At 36.6% G+C, this 15,055-nt stretch overlaps 1 protein-coding gene across 1 annotated transcript in view; it reads left to right on the plus strand.

Moving 5' to 3' along the window:
• Nucleotides 1–15,055, plus strand: part of Vinc (vinculin) — a 36,668-nt gene that overhangs the window by 2,295 nt on the left and 19,318 nt on the right. Inside the window, exon 2 of the mRNA XM_076130856.1 lies at nucleotides 14,456–14,563. Coding sequence (XP_075986971.1) covers nucleotides 14,456–14,563 — 108 coding nt within the window. The remainder of the gene's footprint in view (nucleotides 1–14,455; nucleotides 14,564–15,055) is intronic.

Raw genomic sequence — 15,055 nt, forward strand, 5'->3', positions numbered from 1 at the left:
GCATTATTTGGTTTGTAAATTGTATGCCATCAAAAACATTCTGTAAAAACCTCAAGTCTCGCCGTAAAAAGTTGTGAGATCTATATAATACCAAGTCGATTAATCTATTTAGTCTCTACTTAAAGGACCTTCTGTCTTAAGTTATTACGTATGTTATTATCATGCCAATTTAAAAAAAAAATACCTCTAAAACAAATAGACCGACCTGGCCATCGCATGATTTGATTATTAGTATGTATCACACTACACAGCACGACGAGAAGTTAATGCTCCTGAAATGTTAATGGCGAATTTGTGTTTTCTTGCGATGACCAAGTCGATCTATTCGTTTTAAAGGTATTTTTTTTTAAATTGGCATGATAATAACATACGTAATAACTTAAGACAGAAGGTCCTTTAAGTAGAGACTAAATAGATTAATCGACTTGGTATTATATAGATCTCACAACTTTTTACGGCGAGACTTGAGGTTTTTACAGAATGTTTTTGATGGCATCTCACTTCTTTTTGTAGAGCGAATAGAGCAAACATAAGTCCAATTTGTATGGAAAGCCGTATTTTTTTCATAATTCAACATATTTTCCTATGGGAATGTTGTTCAGTTTCATGGGCTAAACACCCTTACCCACCCTATACCCCCTCCCGTTATGTCTCATATAGTAGATATATATTTACACCTATTTATTTTATTTTCTACAGCAATAATAATTTAATTCATTAACTGCAAATTTAACCTTGTAATCTTATACATTTATATGGGATTACAAAGTTATTGTTGCAGTTAGTGTATTTAGAAAACTTGACCGAAATTAGAAAATATTGAATTTTTCCCATGATTAAGACACTAAACCCTATTTGTATTCTAAATTTTAAGCTTCTAAGTCTGCTAGAAGTACCTTAGACTTTTGATGATCGGTGAGTCAGTGAGTCAGTGAATCAGTGAGTGACAAAATTCAAAATTTTAACAAGTTGTCATTCTTAAACTACTTGTTCAAATTGACTGAAATTTTAAATATACCGTGTTTATACAATGACTAATTAGTTGCTGAAAATCCAGGCTTCTTGTTTTATCCACTACGAGATTATAGGGGTGTCAAAAATAGCCCGAATTGCTTCGAGAAAAGGATGTTACGGCCGTGCCGCTTTTTTTTTGCTCGACTTGCGGGGGCACTTCCGTGCCCCCAGATCTTTTTGCTGTGTTGTGTTTTATTGCTATTGTAAAACTAGGTTATAATATTTTGTTAGACAAAAACATAAATAAGAACAAACAAAAAGCAGTAGTTAGTCATAAATTTAACAATAGAGTCTCAATACAATCCCTGCAATCGCCATTCGCTATTACTACTACTCTGAAAATAAATATTTCACAAGATATTCCATCATATAATAAAAGATGCACTACATATCATAAACACTTTACAAAAATGCAGGCATCTGTCTGATTTACGGATTGTTTAGTCTTGTTATCTTGTAACAAAATAGTTTTGTGTCATAATATTATATGGTATGCAGTGTTTTACTTGCTGGTGCTCTAAGGAATAGTGTGTGGTTATCTTATAGACCTGTATTAGAATAATTTACTTGATCCATATCCTTTCTCAAATCTGGACTGGTTGGAGATGTCCACTATTTAAGATTTTGCATGTATTAAAAGTATTAATCTAAATAACACAATCAGCCCTAATGTACCTACCTACCTTTCTTGCTTTGCCCAAGGAACTTACAGGGGCCACCAGTTACGTCTAAAAGCATATTTCCTAAACACTATGTATGTCTAACTGGAGGAGCTCGTGGCTTAGTCTACAACAGCCGCACGGATCGATCTCTGAGGTTAAGCTACGCTTGCCGAGGTTGTTCCGTGGATGGGTGACCATCTCAGACATATCGAGTTCCTCCGTGTTTCGGAAGGCACGTTAAATTGTGGGTCCCGGCTGTCATTTTCGAAGATCTTTGACAGTCGTTAACAGTAGTCAGAAGCTTGAAAGTCTGACAACCAGTCTTACCGAAGGGTATCGTGTTAATACCCAAGTAACTGGGTTGTGGAGGTCCGATAGGCAGTCGCTCCATGTAAAACACTGGTATCCAGCTGCATCCGGTGAGACTGGAAGCCGACTCCAACATAGTTTGGAACAAAGGCTAAGCGAATATATATATATGTATGTCTAACTGATCGGCCCTTACATCCACTCGTTGCGATTTCACCAGACCATAATAAATCAAATCCGAAGATTACAGGCAATTTAGATTTACAGCGGCCAATCCTTTCCTTCACAGAAGGCGCCAAGCATGACTCACGACTCCTCCGGGTGAATGATGGCAATCACTTGATTGATCAGTTGTCAGCTGTTACAATATGAAATCATCATAGCACAATGCGCCATTATATAACACGCCAACCGTGAAGTCTCGGGTTCGATGACTGACATTGTTTGATGACAGGTCCTCGCTATTGTCTGTTTGTTTATGCGTTTACTTAGTATTTGCCGAAACTGAACGGTTTTCTAAGACGTAGTTCGTTTTTAAATCTCTTATTTTCCGAAACTGTCGAGTGTCGACATATAGGTGATTCATAGTCATAAAAGGTCCCCTTTTCTGTTCTCTTGCTAATACCAATGAAGTATTTTGATAGGGCCGTTTTGAAACTTGGATCGTAAAGTTTAATCTTCATATTTGTCTTGGTTATAAACTGGTCATCCTAGTCACCGTTTCTCAAAAAAATAGTTATTATAACAAAAAATAGCCACCGAAAACGGCTTCAGCATTGAATTGGCTCCATTTGTCCTTAGTATCGACATTGCTCTTGTCGAGACCAGTTATATCAGTTATTATGTAAAAGAACTGAAGCTGAAAGATTTGAACGTCGTGAAGTGAAACGATCCAGTGTTATTCCCACGTGTATAATTAGGGCAGGTGCGCAACCTCGTGCGTTTCCGCCGCTATTTCTAACATGGGACCGACTGCCCTGTCGCTGAGGTCGCCGCAAGGTTGATCCGGGGAGCCCTTTCCCTGTTGTTGTTATTTTTGTAGAAAATTCTCGAAATGGCGCTTATTGTGAAGTGGCGAAAGCCGTGACATGATAGGAGGAAAACGTATGTTGCATGACCGCAAAAGTAATAGATTAAGAACAAGAAAATTGTGCTTTAAACATACCTTTAAATATAAATAATACCTTTGTTTAACCGATTGACGGTCACTGCTCGAGCTGGATATCCTAATAGTCAAATTTCGTAGCAAGAAGAACAATCGAACATCATTTAGTATCTATATCATTACATTAATATAGTTTATTGGACCGTATTGTACTAAACAAAGAATTGACAAGTAGTAACAAAGCGAAATCAATTAGCGCCACTTAGCTACTGAATATCATACGCCTATCATTCAACACGTAGGGGTCATTCTACCTTCGTTGTCATCGAAGGTCTTGCGTAGGACTACCACTATTATCTACTATGCTAATACTCTTGATTTATGACGTACGATGACATAATAAACGTGAACACATTCTTAAACAGATGCTTGTAGTTTTAATTAATTCCGTTACATTTTGGTGCTGATCCTTGGTCACTTCCGCCGCTGGGTTTATTATTTAAACGAGTGGTGTTCTCCGAGTCTTTTGTTATTCAGCCGGGTTAAAGCACGGATGAGTACTCTGAATACTTTAGTATCTTTTACAAGCTCTTTTATGATCGGTTGATAAAGAGGTGTTGAAACTTTCTCCTTGTATTAGTGAATACTTAATTCGATACAATCTCGATTCTAATGTTATCTTTTTGAGTTAATATTGCTGCTGATTTGTAGTTTATTCTTCTTTTCTCTAGTCCAATTTCCTTGCAAATTCCATGAGCGTAGTTTTAGTATCTTTACTAGGTATTTATTAAAGTAAAGGTTGCTGGCTGTAAATAGAAAACAGCTGCAAAGATTTACTTACCAAACAATTATCTGTATCGAAACGATTCCCCAGCTAAATAAGTAGTACAATATACGGGTCCTTAGTCACCATTTTCCACGAAGATCCAATATCCAATTTACATTCGTAATTTATCTCACTTAACCTAACAAAAGGGGAACCATTATAATAATATTGCTGGTCATATTCCAGCAAGTTTTGAGTAAAGCTCACCATCAGAATATCTAATTTTGTTGTATACTTGTGTGCGCAACTTTTTCTGCTTTGAGAGATTTTCTGAGTTTCCTCATTATATTGCGCTATAAAATTGAGAATGTACCTAATTCTTTGGAATTCCGAATTCCTTCTTTGGAAACACACAGCATTATAAATTACAAAATCGATAAATTCAGCGCGTCAAGGTTCTCTTGTAAATTTTCGGACTAACGCAAAACTTTCCACAATCTGTTCCTCAGTTTTAGAGATAATTCTCATCAAAATTTTACTTCATCAGTGTCCATGTTATCTTCAAAAGTTGGTAGTAAAATGGATAGTTAAGTGCAAAACGGACATGAACAGTATTAAGTATTCATCGGACGCGTTTCTGTCTCTATAAATAAACTGGTCCCGGCTGTTGCAACCTTTTTGTTCCTCGCTGTCTGCGCCCAGGACACTGCCAATGCGAATCTCTTCAACGGGAACATTGTTTCTGTTTCATGGAAGTTTTTGGCGTTTATATTGTTTTAAGATGATGTTTGCTGGACACAAGAATCCTTGAATACATGTATTAAGTAAATTCTGAATGAGTAATGTTTTTCCTTATTTTTGTAGTGTAGTGTTTGCGTTAGTTCTCAAATAGTACATTAAATAGACTAGCTAGCCTAACTATTGATCTTTTTGCAAACAAGGGACATTTCACTGGATAAAAATATTTTGAAGAAAAGTAGAAAAAGCATTATTTCTCTCACACATTTTTTTAAAACATACAGGGAATTAATCGCCATCTCGAAAAGTCTTTCTTAAAACCATTTCTAAACATGATAGTGCATAACTTTAGCCTAAACTAAGAAGATTTCTAGACTAGGTAGTACCCGCATTAACTATGCAAGACATCGGCGGAGAGCTAGCCGTTACTTAGAGCTAAAAGCTAAACCTAGTCACTGCTCGACTAGTACTCTGCTAAACGTAATTTATAGCTGAGAACACTACACAGTACAGTTTCAAGATGTGTCAAGCACGAAAGAGTGCGTGTGTAAACTCCATAAATACTTGGTGAAATAAAACTGAGCTTTAATGTAGTCGTTAATTTGCTATTGTCAACTGCTTCCATAGTTTGAGGATAATGTTGGTCTATCACTGCTAATTATATGGTCCTGGTATGCTCTCTCGAGCATGGGAAATTTATAACTTGCTTGAAGTTTAAACAGACTAGAAAGTTTGCTAGCGCTTGGTGGTTCTACCTTTTCCAATACAGTGTGTTATTGGCAATTTCGTAGGCCAGAGGTGGAAACATTGATCAATAGCGAAATAAACTTAATTAATACCTTGTCCACTCCTTTGGGAAACCAGGGGCAATAATTTTTAAAATAAAATAAAATAAAGATGTGAGAAACACGAAGGTGCGTGCACAAACTTCATAAATAGTTCATAAAACGGCGACCTTTAAATGAAGTCGTTAATTCCCACATTCGCCACGCACAGAGACTTGGTCAACACGACTCTGTTGACTGTATACAACACGATAATGTTGCCAGGTGATTTAATACCAATACTCTAATTTTAAACGTTGACTCACGCACTGGCTGTTTGTTATAGTTTTCGCGCGCTCTGTTGGCGCTTAAATTTAAATTTGGAATCTCCGCAGCCATTTTGTAATATTTTTTTTTTTATAGAGATTGATGCTTGTTGATTTGAATGATTCCTTTTAAATGGAGTGTTATTGATTAATTTGGTTAGTTAATGAGTGATATAAAACAGAAGTGTGCTGGGTTACTTCAGCGTGGATGGGAAGAGTTGGTCGTAATGGGGTCACTATTACGTTATGTTTGTAAATATAGATTAGATAACCACGTGGAATCACGACGCACAAACTACGAGTAGGAGGCATGTGGAACTGAGCTAGGGAAAGTTAAATGTTTATGTATGAAAGTGTAGCGTATTGAGAAAATACTAACTATTTACACTATACCTAGTTATCCCTACAGTGCCTTCTATCACCTTCTATTGTCAAAGCAGAATAAATGGTTTATTTTTCAATAGGTTCAGTATTCGCATTCGAAAGTTCTTCCAAGTTTTACTGTCTAGAAATGTCTAGATGAACTATCTTGAGACCTCTATCATCAACATCTTGCATCAATGTGGTAGCTCATTGGTTCTTGTAGTTATCATAATAGTTATTCATGTGCTTGATAAATCCATTCATTTATCATTTGAGCGGTACTAGTGCCTAATGCACTAAACTCTATCGCTTCTTATGTACAAAAGCAATAAAATCCTAGTCTCCATTCACCAGTAAATATAGGAGAGTAGTTTATGACGAGTCGTGAAGTACTATACATCTGTGCTAAGAAAGACCCGCTTGTTTCCTCGTTCGTCTGAGCTGGACAATGGTACAACTGTTTCTTGAAGTGTACAATACTTAATAGTGGGTATAAATAAAGATATTGTTCTAACTAGTAGCAGAGAAATATTGGTAATATTTCTGAAAGTTGTTTCTACATTTTCCGATATTTTCTATAATGTAATCTTCCGTATCTTGGCACAATAGCAAAAAACGCAAAGCCGCATTCATGACCTGTATTTTGGCAAGCGATAGATGTACTTGTAAAACTTTCAGCTTTCTCCTGGATTCACACAGACATATTATCCTCAAGTTTAACGTGTACCTATTTGATTTAGTCTGCAACAATTAGTCACACCAACACACAAAACGGCTGAGCTCCTTTTCAAGTGACACTCAGTTAACAACAGCATTTAGTTTTAGAGTAGGTAGTACTTAACGGCTAAAGCTGTCAGTACATTGTGGCGTTCATAAAATACTGATTGATCTACCAATAAAGCTATAAAAATGAATATGTATGATGTTCCCAATATGGCCGCTCTTCTATTGAATCATAAAACATCAATTTGTTTACACAGCGCTATAAACGGAGATTAGTTGTGAGTGTGGCAACACTCGTGTTATGATAGTGTTGCCACATATTAATATTGAGTTCATTAGGGAGAAGCGTGTTTATAGTGTTTATACAGTTCCTTGATAGTACAATAGGAAAATATACTGCTATTCGTGGTGTTACAGGTTCTACACTCAATTTTGAAAACCTGGTACTGGATTTATAGCTTAGATTATTTTTGTAACCGTATTTTCTCCTTTGTTAAAACGGTGTCTATTATTATTCTGAGGTATTAAATACAAACTGGGGAGGTTTCCAATTTTTTTTAGGTACTGGTACTAGTAGTATCTAATAGTCAAGTAATGATCATACCAAACAGCCAGTCCACACTAATTAACACCTCCTGCAACAGAAATATAACCTATAGTTTAAACAATTGATAAAAGATACATCTTCAACAGATAGCTTCACTACATATTACATAACAACGGCTATATTTGTTACTGTTTACATAAACAAACAGTCTGTCTAAATATCTGTCTAAAACAGTCTAAATCTTAAGAGAATAGAAGCCAAGATGTTATGTTAACTAGTCATTGTTACCGGTTCTGTTTGTTATAAAACGAGGCCGGGCTATAAATAACACTGAATGTGTCTATGTGTTTATTATTTGTTATAATAAATCCTGCATCTGGTGTAAGGAGTGACTTCAGAATTGAAACAATTAATTTGTTTTATTTGCGGTCAGTTGTTTTTGACTGATTCATTCATTTATGCTGTTATTGTTATGACCTTTTTATGTGTCACGAGTTTGTGTTTAAAATTAAATAGGTGCTCATTGCAGTTATAGTAAACGACCTTATCTTTTACTGGTCCAATTTATGAGCTACCTAGCTTCTGCCCGCAATTTTGTTCTTTGAGAAAGTTTCTTGAGGTTATAAGTATCTTATATGTTAATTCAGGTTATTATCTGTCTGTGAACGAAATTTCATAAAAACAGTTCAGCATTTTTGGCTTGATTGAATATCAAACAGCCATCCAAACATCAAAACTTTGTCATTTATAAGGTTAGTAGGATTTGAAACCTTCCCGATGTATAACTATTATCTTTATTACGGGAATAAATGCGACCATCTATTTTTCCTTGAGCTTGTTTGACATTTCGACCAATTCACCCTAATCGTAGTCGCAAGCTATATCGACTTCTCAAGTATGATTGGTTTATGTTTTAAACACTTTCTAGCTATAGGTATGCTTGTAAATGTCTACATCAATAGTGCAAGCTGTCGGTCCTTTCACTGGCGAGCTGTCTATTCGTTGATTTATTACCATCATTTATCTTGTAAGTCCCAATAGACATGTTGTCTAACATCATAATAGTCTTCGTTGTAAGGACTCCCCTTACCCTTTTGCGCTCATAATCCGATTAGAGGGTGTTCGGTTCCGTTTCCGTCTTAGACATTAACTGGTGTGATTTTTTACATTACTTTAGTAGTTTTGTTAAGGAATAATAAGGATTTCTTTTTAGTTTTTCCTCTTTTTATGACAGTGACCAAACACCGTTAGACAATTTAAAACTTCCATCAGGTTCACTTTTAAACTCTCGCGTTGCATGTTTACATGTGTACATATAATAGGATACGGGAATTAACACGAACACGCATTTTACCTTAAAATGCCTAACGATTCGGCGCAGTTTATCAGTTGCACTCGCCGTGGTCGCAGGCTTACTATTATATTCCATGAGGTTATCTATCCGTAAAATAGAGAGGACTGGAGTAAAACAGCATGTAAGGGGGCTTATGCCCTACAGTGGGCCGAACGAAACTGATAATAATAATAATGGGGTTGCTTTAGGAAAAGTGTACAGTAATCAGGAAAACCTGTATTCATTCCACCAATTAGCAAAAGAATCGTACCTATGTTTTATATTTATTTTATCAGTAGCAATTATGAAATAACTTCTGTCTACAAAACAAAGCTCGGCATCTTGTCGCGAGAGACTTTTCAAAGATGCATGTCATGGTCACAAAGTACACAAAAACATAAGCTATGTATGGGTATCCAGCATACAACACTGGAACCACTTAGCCATTGGTTAATGCTTATTAGAAATATTAATAATTAAAGAAAACAAGAGCAATAATTCTTGCTAATTATAGGCTATTGAACAAACAGCATGCCATTTAAATATGATAGTTCCAAACGTCACAAGTATTAGTTCAGCCGTCAGTGCTGTCACCATATGGTCGTCGCCCACGCGTGGACGTGGACTTATTGAACACATTACGACACCCGGCTTCATTTTTATTTGCCATATTTTTAAACGTGGGCGTGTAAAGAACTGTTATTTATGCAAAAATAGAGGTTGAATGCTACTAGAACCACTTTGAGTCTATTTTAGTGCATTACAAATAAAAATTGCGTAAAATTCAAATTAATTAAACTAATTAATGTCCCAATGCTAGGCAAGGGTCTCCTCCCGTCGTAAGGGAGGGGTTAAGTCTTAAGTCTACCAAGCTGGCTAAGTGCCCGTAAGCAGTGCATATTATTGAAAAGCTCAAAGAGATACTGAAAAAAAGCTTCTCTTTCGCCAAATATCGGAATACTTCACACGACTAGGAGAAAACTAGTAGCCTTAAAGTAACAATAATGTTAAGAAAGTAAACAATTTGATAGTACAAGGTGTCCGTTATAATTCCTGGAATGCAGGAGCATTGTCTCACATTCGTAGATAACCGATGAAGCTTTTAACTCGAGAATGTCTTTGAACATCAATAAATTATATTATTATTACTGTTACGTCTTTAGGACATTAAATACCGAGTAATACATGAGTGTTTTATTACTCTTACATTTATTGATACTACATTTTACAATCCAGTGATATTTTTTTTAGTTTGTCTAATTCAAACTCTATTTTGGTCGTGCTATTTTCTAGAAATCTCTTAAACCCTTTGTAATATAACCAACTACTGTACTGTATAGCAAGAATTACGAATGTAAATGCAGAAGAACCTTGTAAAAAAAAAGAATAGGAAAAGTGTCATTCTTTGGTCTTTCTATGCTTACCCTCATGGGAAAATACCGTGATTTCATGTCTACCACAATACGAATTACAAATAAAGCTATCATTTGTCTTATTATGATAAGACCTAAAGAAGACACTAAGCTAAATTACAATGAATATTTCCAACGACCATCAATCTTCTAATCCAATTTCAATCACTTTTCCACTCAACAATACAGAGCCTACCGTGTAAAATTGTATTACATAAATCTGAATACTTTATAATAGAATCCAGGCACAGACTGAAAGCCTAAACCGAGTTGGGCACGTTTCGTGTCGCCTTGACCCACGGCCTCGGGCGGTCTCGGGCGGTCGTGTCGATATTGTCATCTGAAATTGACTTTGCGATGTTTGTTTGGTACAAATGTAACTTTATTATATTCTGTTATAAGTAAATAGGTTTCAAGTACCTTAGCCTAACCTAACCTGATATGTTTATTATGTTTATTTGTTGAAATGTTAAGCACTCATCGTCAGTGAGTAAACTATTAACTATCAGTCAATGGAAAACTTTCCTAGGGACCATACTTTTGGCCTGAGCGTTTCTGTGCTTATAAAAAGTCACACTAGATACTCGGTTTAGCTTAAGACATCTATATAGTACATGTCTTAGCTCTGATACAAGTTTACTGTATCCGTGGCGCAGCGGTTTAGGTCGCCACGCCAATACCATTGCGTCGGGAGGTCGTGGGTTCGATTTCCACACGGAGCAACGATTATATTTGTGCGATCCACAAATAGTTGTTTCCGTTGTTTGAAAAAATATAAATCCAACGCAGCGCTTAGTTATCACTGTACTGAATAATATTTTATTTATCCCGTTTGTAGAGCCACTTGTATTATCCCGGAGCGTATAAAACTTGTAAGATAGAGTTTGACGAAGTCTCAAGTGACGCTTGTATAATACAGGCATAAAGTAGGGAACCTAAATGTAGTTATGAAGGTCTAGTCACCTTGACCCACGGCCCCAGCTCATGTCGATATTTCGCTCAAATATGAGGGGCGGCTTGCGGAAACCGTCCGCTGCATTGACCGCTGCATGTTATATGTATTTCTGTGCTTAAACACTTCGTTTCCCTTTCAAGTGGTGTAAAACGAGAGGACTGCTGACATTTTTTGTTTTGTAGTAATTAATGAAATCTTTACCACTGTTTTAAGTTTCTGGTTTAAACCTAGGCTTTCAGTGCAACAGAGACCGTATGATCTAAGCTAGAAGTTAGTTTGAAATCATCACTTTTTAAATGGAGTTACTTCCTCAAAAATATGGTTTAAATCTGAGCCTAATCTTCTTTTGATGACTGCCATGATGTCAACTCCTGCCGTGATCCAGAACGAAGCAGATCTAGATAAAGGATAACCTCAATAACATTTATTAGTGTCACCTCTAATAGACTTCATAAAGATCCTGTGGGAGTGACTGGCCGCTAGGCATCAGGCACGATGTATTTATTTCCCTGCCGACCTATGTATAGCAGGCGCCAAGTATCTGTTGAGTCGCAAACTTGAACAAGTAAAATAATAAAACCAAGGGATTAAGGAGAGAAGTATGGGATGATGATTGAGAAGCTACAACGACCATGTCCATACATTCCGTCAACTTTACTCTTCTCTTAAATCTCTTGCTACTATTTTTATTTTCTTGAAGCAGTGTTTGTGCAGCTACTTGCAGCTATGTTCAGACATGCAAAGCTAATTGGCGCGCGTGAACTTTTAACTTATTTTTTCAAATCCGTTCAAGTTGTGACTGTTTAATAGCTTACAATAAAAGTGCAATTTTCTTTCCTGTTTTTCTTCGTGTTTTATAGCTTTTGAAGCTGTTCAAGCTTGACAGCTAGTCTTTTAGGTCCGCTTATTAAACTTTTTACTAATCTGACATAGACATGACAGCTATTTCCTGTACTTTGCTTGTTAAAGGCATTTAGTAATTACCAAGAAATGTAAATGTCTGCTGAAGTTCCTTCAGTACAGGCATTTAAGTAGTTGGCTTGATCCTCAAATCTAAAACTACAAAATATTAGTCATCCAAGATTGTATTCTTATAAATTGTACTTCTGTTATGTATTGGATTTTGTGCGACAAAAGAATGACTGGTGGGCTGCAGTTGTCTTTTTCTAAACGAATAATATTATTATTTACTTTATTACAATTCTAAACTCTAAAAAGTAATAAAGTTAACATAGCAGTTATCAAAACACCACTCACTGCAGACAAAATAAAGCAATAACTTGCCAAATCATCCCTCAAGGCTGGGGGTTGGAGTAAATGCCGCGCCCTTTCCTGGCCAGCCTTCGTCCCGGGGGTGACTCGGCGCAGACAATCAAATGAAGCGATATTTGTCGTCTGCCCCACATTACGAGTGCTTTATTGTCGACGGACTAGATTACTCTTTGTTTTAACACGGTCTTTTACCTTTATTGAGAGGTGAACAGACAGACTGGGTAGGATTTCGATTTAGTTTTCGCGAGTTTTGGTTAGTCATTGCTGAAAATAACTTGTCATTGTTTTAGTTGTGATAGAGTTGTGGTTAGACTATGATTGATGTCTCTAAAGCTGTTTTATTATAAATTTGGTATTTTTACTGTTTTATTATATGTATAGATTTTCGATCATAACTAATTTATTATGTGGATATTGCCTGTTTTAATCGTAGTGTCACCTCTAATAGACTTGCCAAAAGAAATTGATGATTGAGAAATTGCTAAAAGAAAAAAAATATGACGTTATAAAAATAACTTAGTAACTAAACCATAAAAGTCATACGCTATTTATTTACAAGATAAAATCGAAAGTACATGTCTGAGTGCACGCTACGAGTGCGTACAAAAAACGATGAATGAACGAACGTTGTGGCTCATAGGCAGCGCGCACGCACGCGCCGCCCCGCCTTGTATGGACGAGAGGCGCGGTATCTGCTCGCCAGCCATAATCGGCAACATTAGCAATACTTTTAAGTTTAAGCCGTTTATGAATATTTATTTATCGTATCGTTAACTAATCTCGAAGTTGTTTAAACTTCCCAAACTACTATGACATGGATGTAATACGACGGTAATTGTAATTAACCCAGACCAACTTTTTACGTGCCCTGCGGAGCACGGAGACACTCAGTTCAAATACCATTTATTTTGCGTGTAGGTCATCCTCCTGGTCATCCTCTATGAAATGTCCCCGCTAAAAGTTGCTATACCCATGATTGATCGACGGGTGAGCGCAACTAGGTATGAGTGTCTCGGATATAAGCACACATGGTAATGCCTGATTTGCCAATCGGACATTACAAACCTTTGCTCTATAAGAAAATCTATGAAATTCGAGTGGGAGTGTGTTTCCTTTAGTATAGTTACGAGTATTACTAAATATGGAAGATGTTATTATGTCCTATGAAGTTCGTTGACTCTTTGCATGAGGTCATCTATTAAAAAAAGATTATTTTAAATCAATTAACTGTTTTTTTAAAAGAAAAACTGAATACAAACTGACAAGAACGTGCCTAAGGTGTTAGCAAACCAAGAAGTAGAAGAAATGATAGACAAAAATGCTGGGCAAGCGTATAGTCATTACCTAACTAGTAAAGCCCGCGCCATGAATATCCTCTCTTAATGGCTAGTGCTTATAATTTCTTAAAATCCGATGGTATTTTATATTATTTATTTTATTTATTTATTATTTATTTCCATTCCAAGTGATAGTCCGCACTTAGGCAATCGTCTGATTTTGACTATTAAACATTGTGATCATACGGCAAAGCAAACACGCTCTATCATACTAAACTGTTTCAAAATAAACCTGAACAGACTAAAACAAATGCTCATTCAATATACAATTCATAAACAGTATCGCATTTACGTGCCGAGTACAATGAACGTTGTAGTACATAATATTTCGCAACAGCACAGCGGCTGCGGTGCGGGGTCTCACGGCTCGAGGGGCGGTATCTGTGGAATGTGCGCACGCGCTGCCTTTGTGCTCCTAACTAACTAACAGTGAAAGTTCAACGTAATGAGACGAAAGTTCTAGTGATAACGGTGGGCTATCCTGTAGTTGAGTAGGTATGCTAGGTTTTGTTATACGTAGTGTAGAGTATAAATGTTACCGGAGTTAAATCTTTGGTTGATATTTTCGAACAGAAGTGACATAAGAAAAAACGTTAGCTTAAAGAAATTGTAAAAGTGAAAGTCTTGGGTAGTGGCTTCCTTTTTGCCTATTAGTATAATGGAATATTGGCTTTCCCTCTTATCTACGATGATCCATATTAATTGTTCATAATACACTCGAATTAAATAGCTAACTTACTCGTGTTTTTTTAAATTTCTTCTTCCGTGGTCCACAGCATGTCTTAAAATTATTTGAGTTTAAACTAATTAACGTTATTGTTGTCTGCAGGTATCTCGACTGGTGATCCTCCACGAAGAAGCTGAAGATGGCAACGCAATGCCAGACCTGGCACGGCCAGTGCAAGCCGTGTCTCTTGCCGTCACCAACCTTGTCAAGGTGAGCATCCTTCTGTATCTATCTAACTACCTATTATTGTGTCCATGGTACTACAGAGCAAGTGGTTCTACACTCATGGTATTGGAACGAGGTTAAGGACCTGAAAGTTCCTCACAATTAAGTTTCAAAATCACGTAAATTACTAAATTATCGTGAAAGAATCAAAAGAGCTTAATACACATGCATTTAAGTCGCGAAATCTCCCGCGACGCGCCTAATTGGCTCCATCAAAATGCCAATTACGCGCGGAGATTTGCAAAGGGACGTTGGCATTTCCGTTCTCATATCCTCAAGAGGCTGTTAGCAGACGTAACTAGTATTGAAAAGGAAGCTTTGAATATTCTCTGATTTGCAATGGACTTTTTAATGGGCTTAATAATGGGTTACCGTAGCTTTTGTTGCGAATTTCGATAAATAGAAACCATCTGATTTTATAAAACATTTCCTATTTTCTTTAACGCATCTCTGTGCCACTGCTGGGCAAGGATCTCC

The sequence above is a fragment of the Anticarsia gemmatalis genome, chromosome 25 (genome assembly GCF_050436995.1).
Source record: "Anticarsia gemmatalis isolate Benzon Research Colony breed Stoneville strain chromosome 25, ilAntGemm2 primary, whole genome shotgun sequence".
NCBI lineage: Eukaryota > Metazoa > Arthropoda > Insecta > Lepidoptera > Erebidae > Anticarsia > Anticarsia gemmatalis.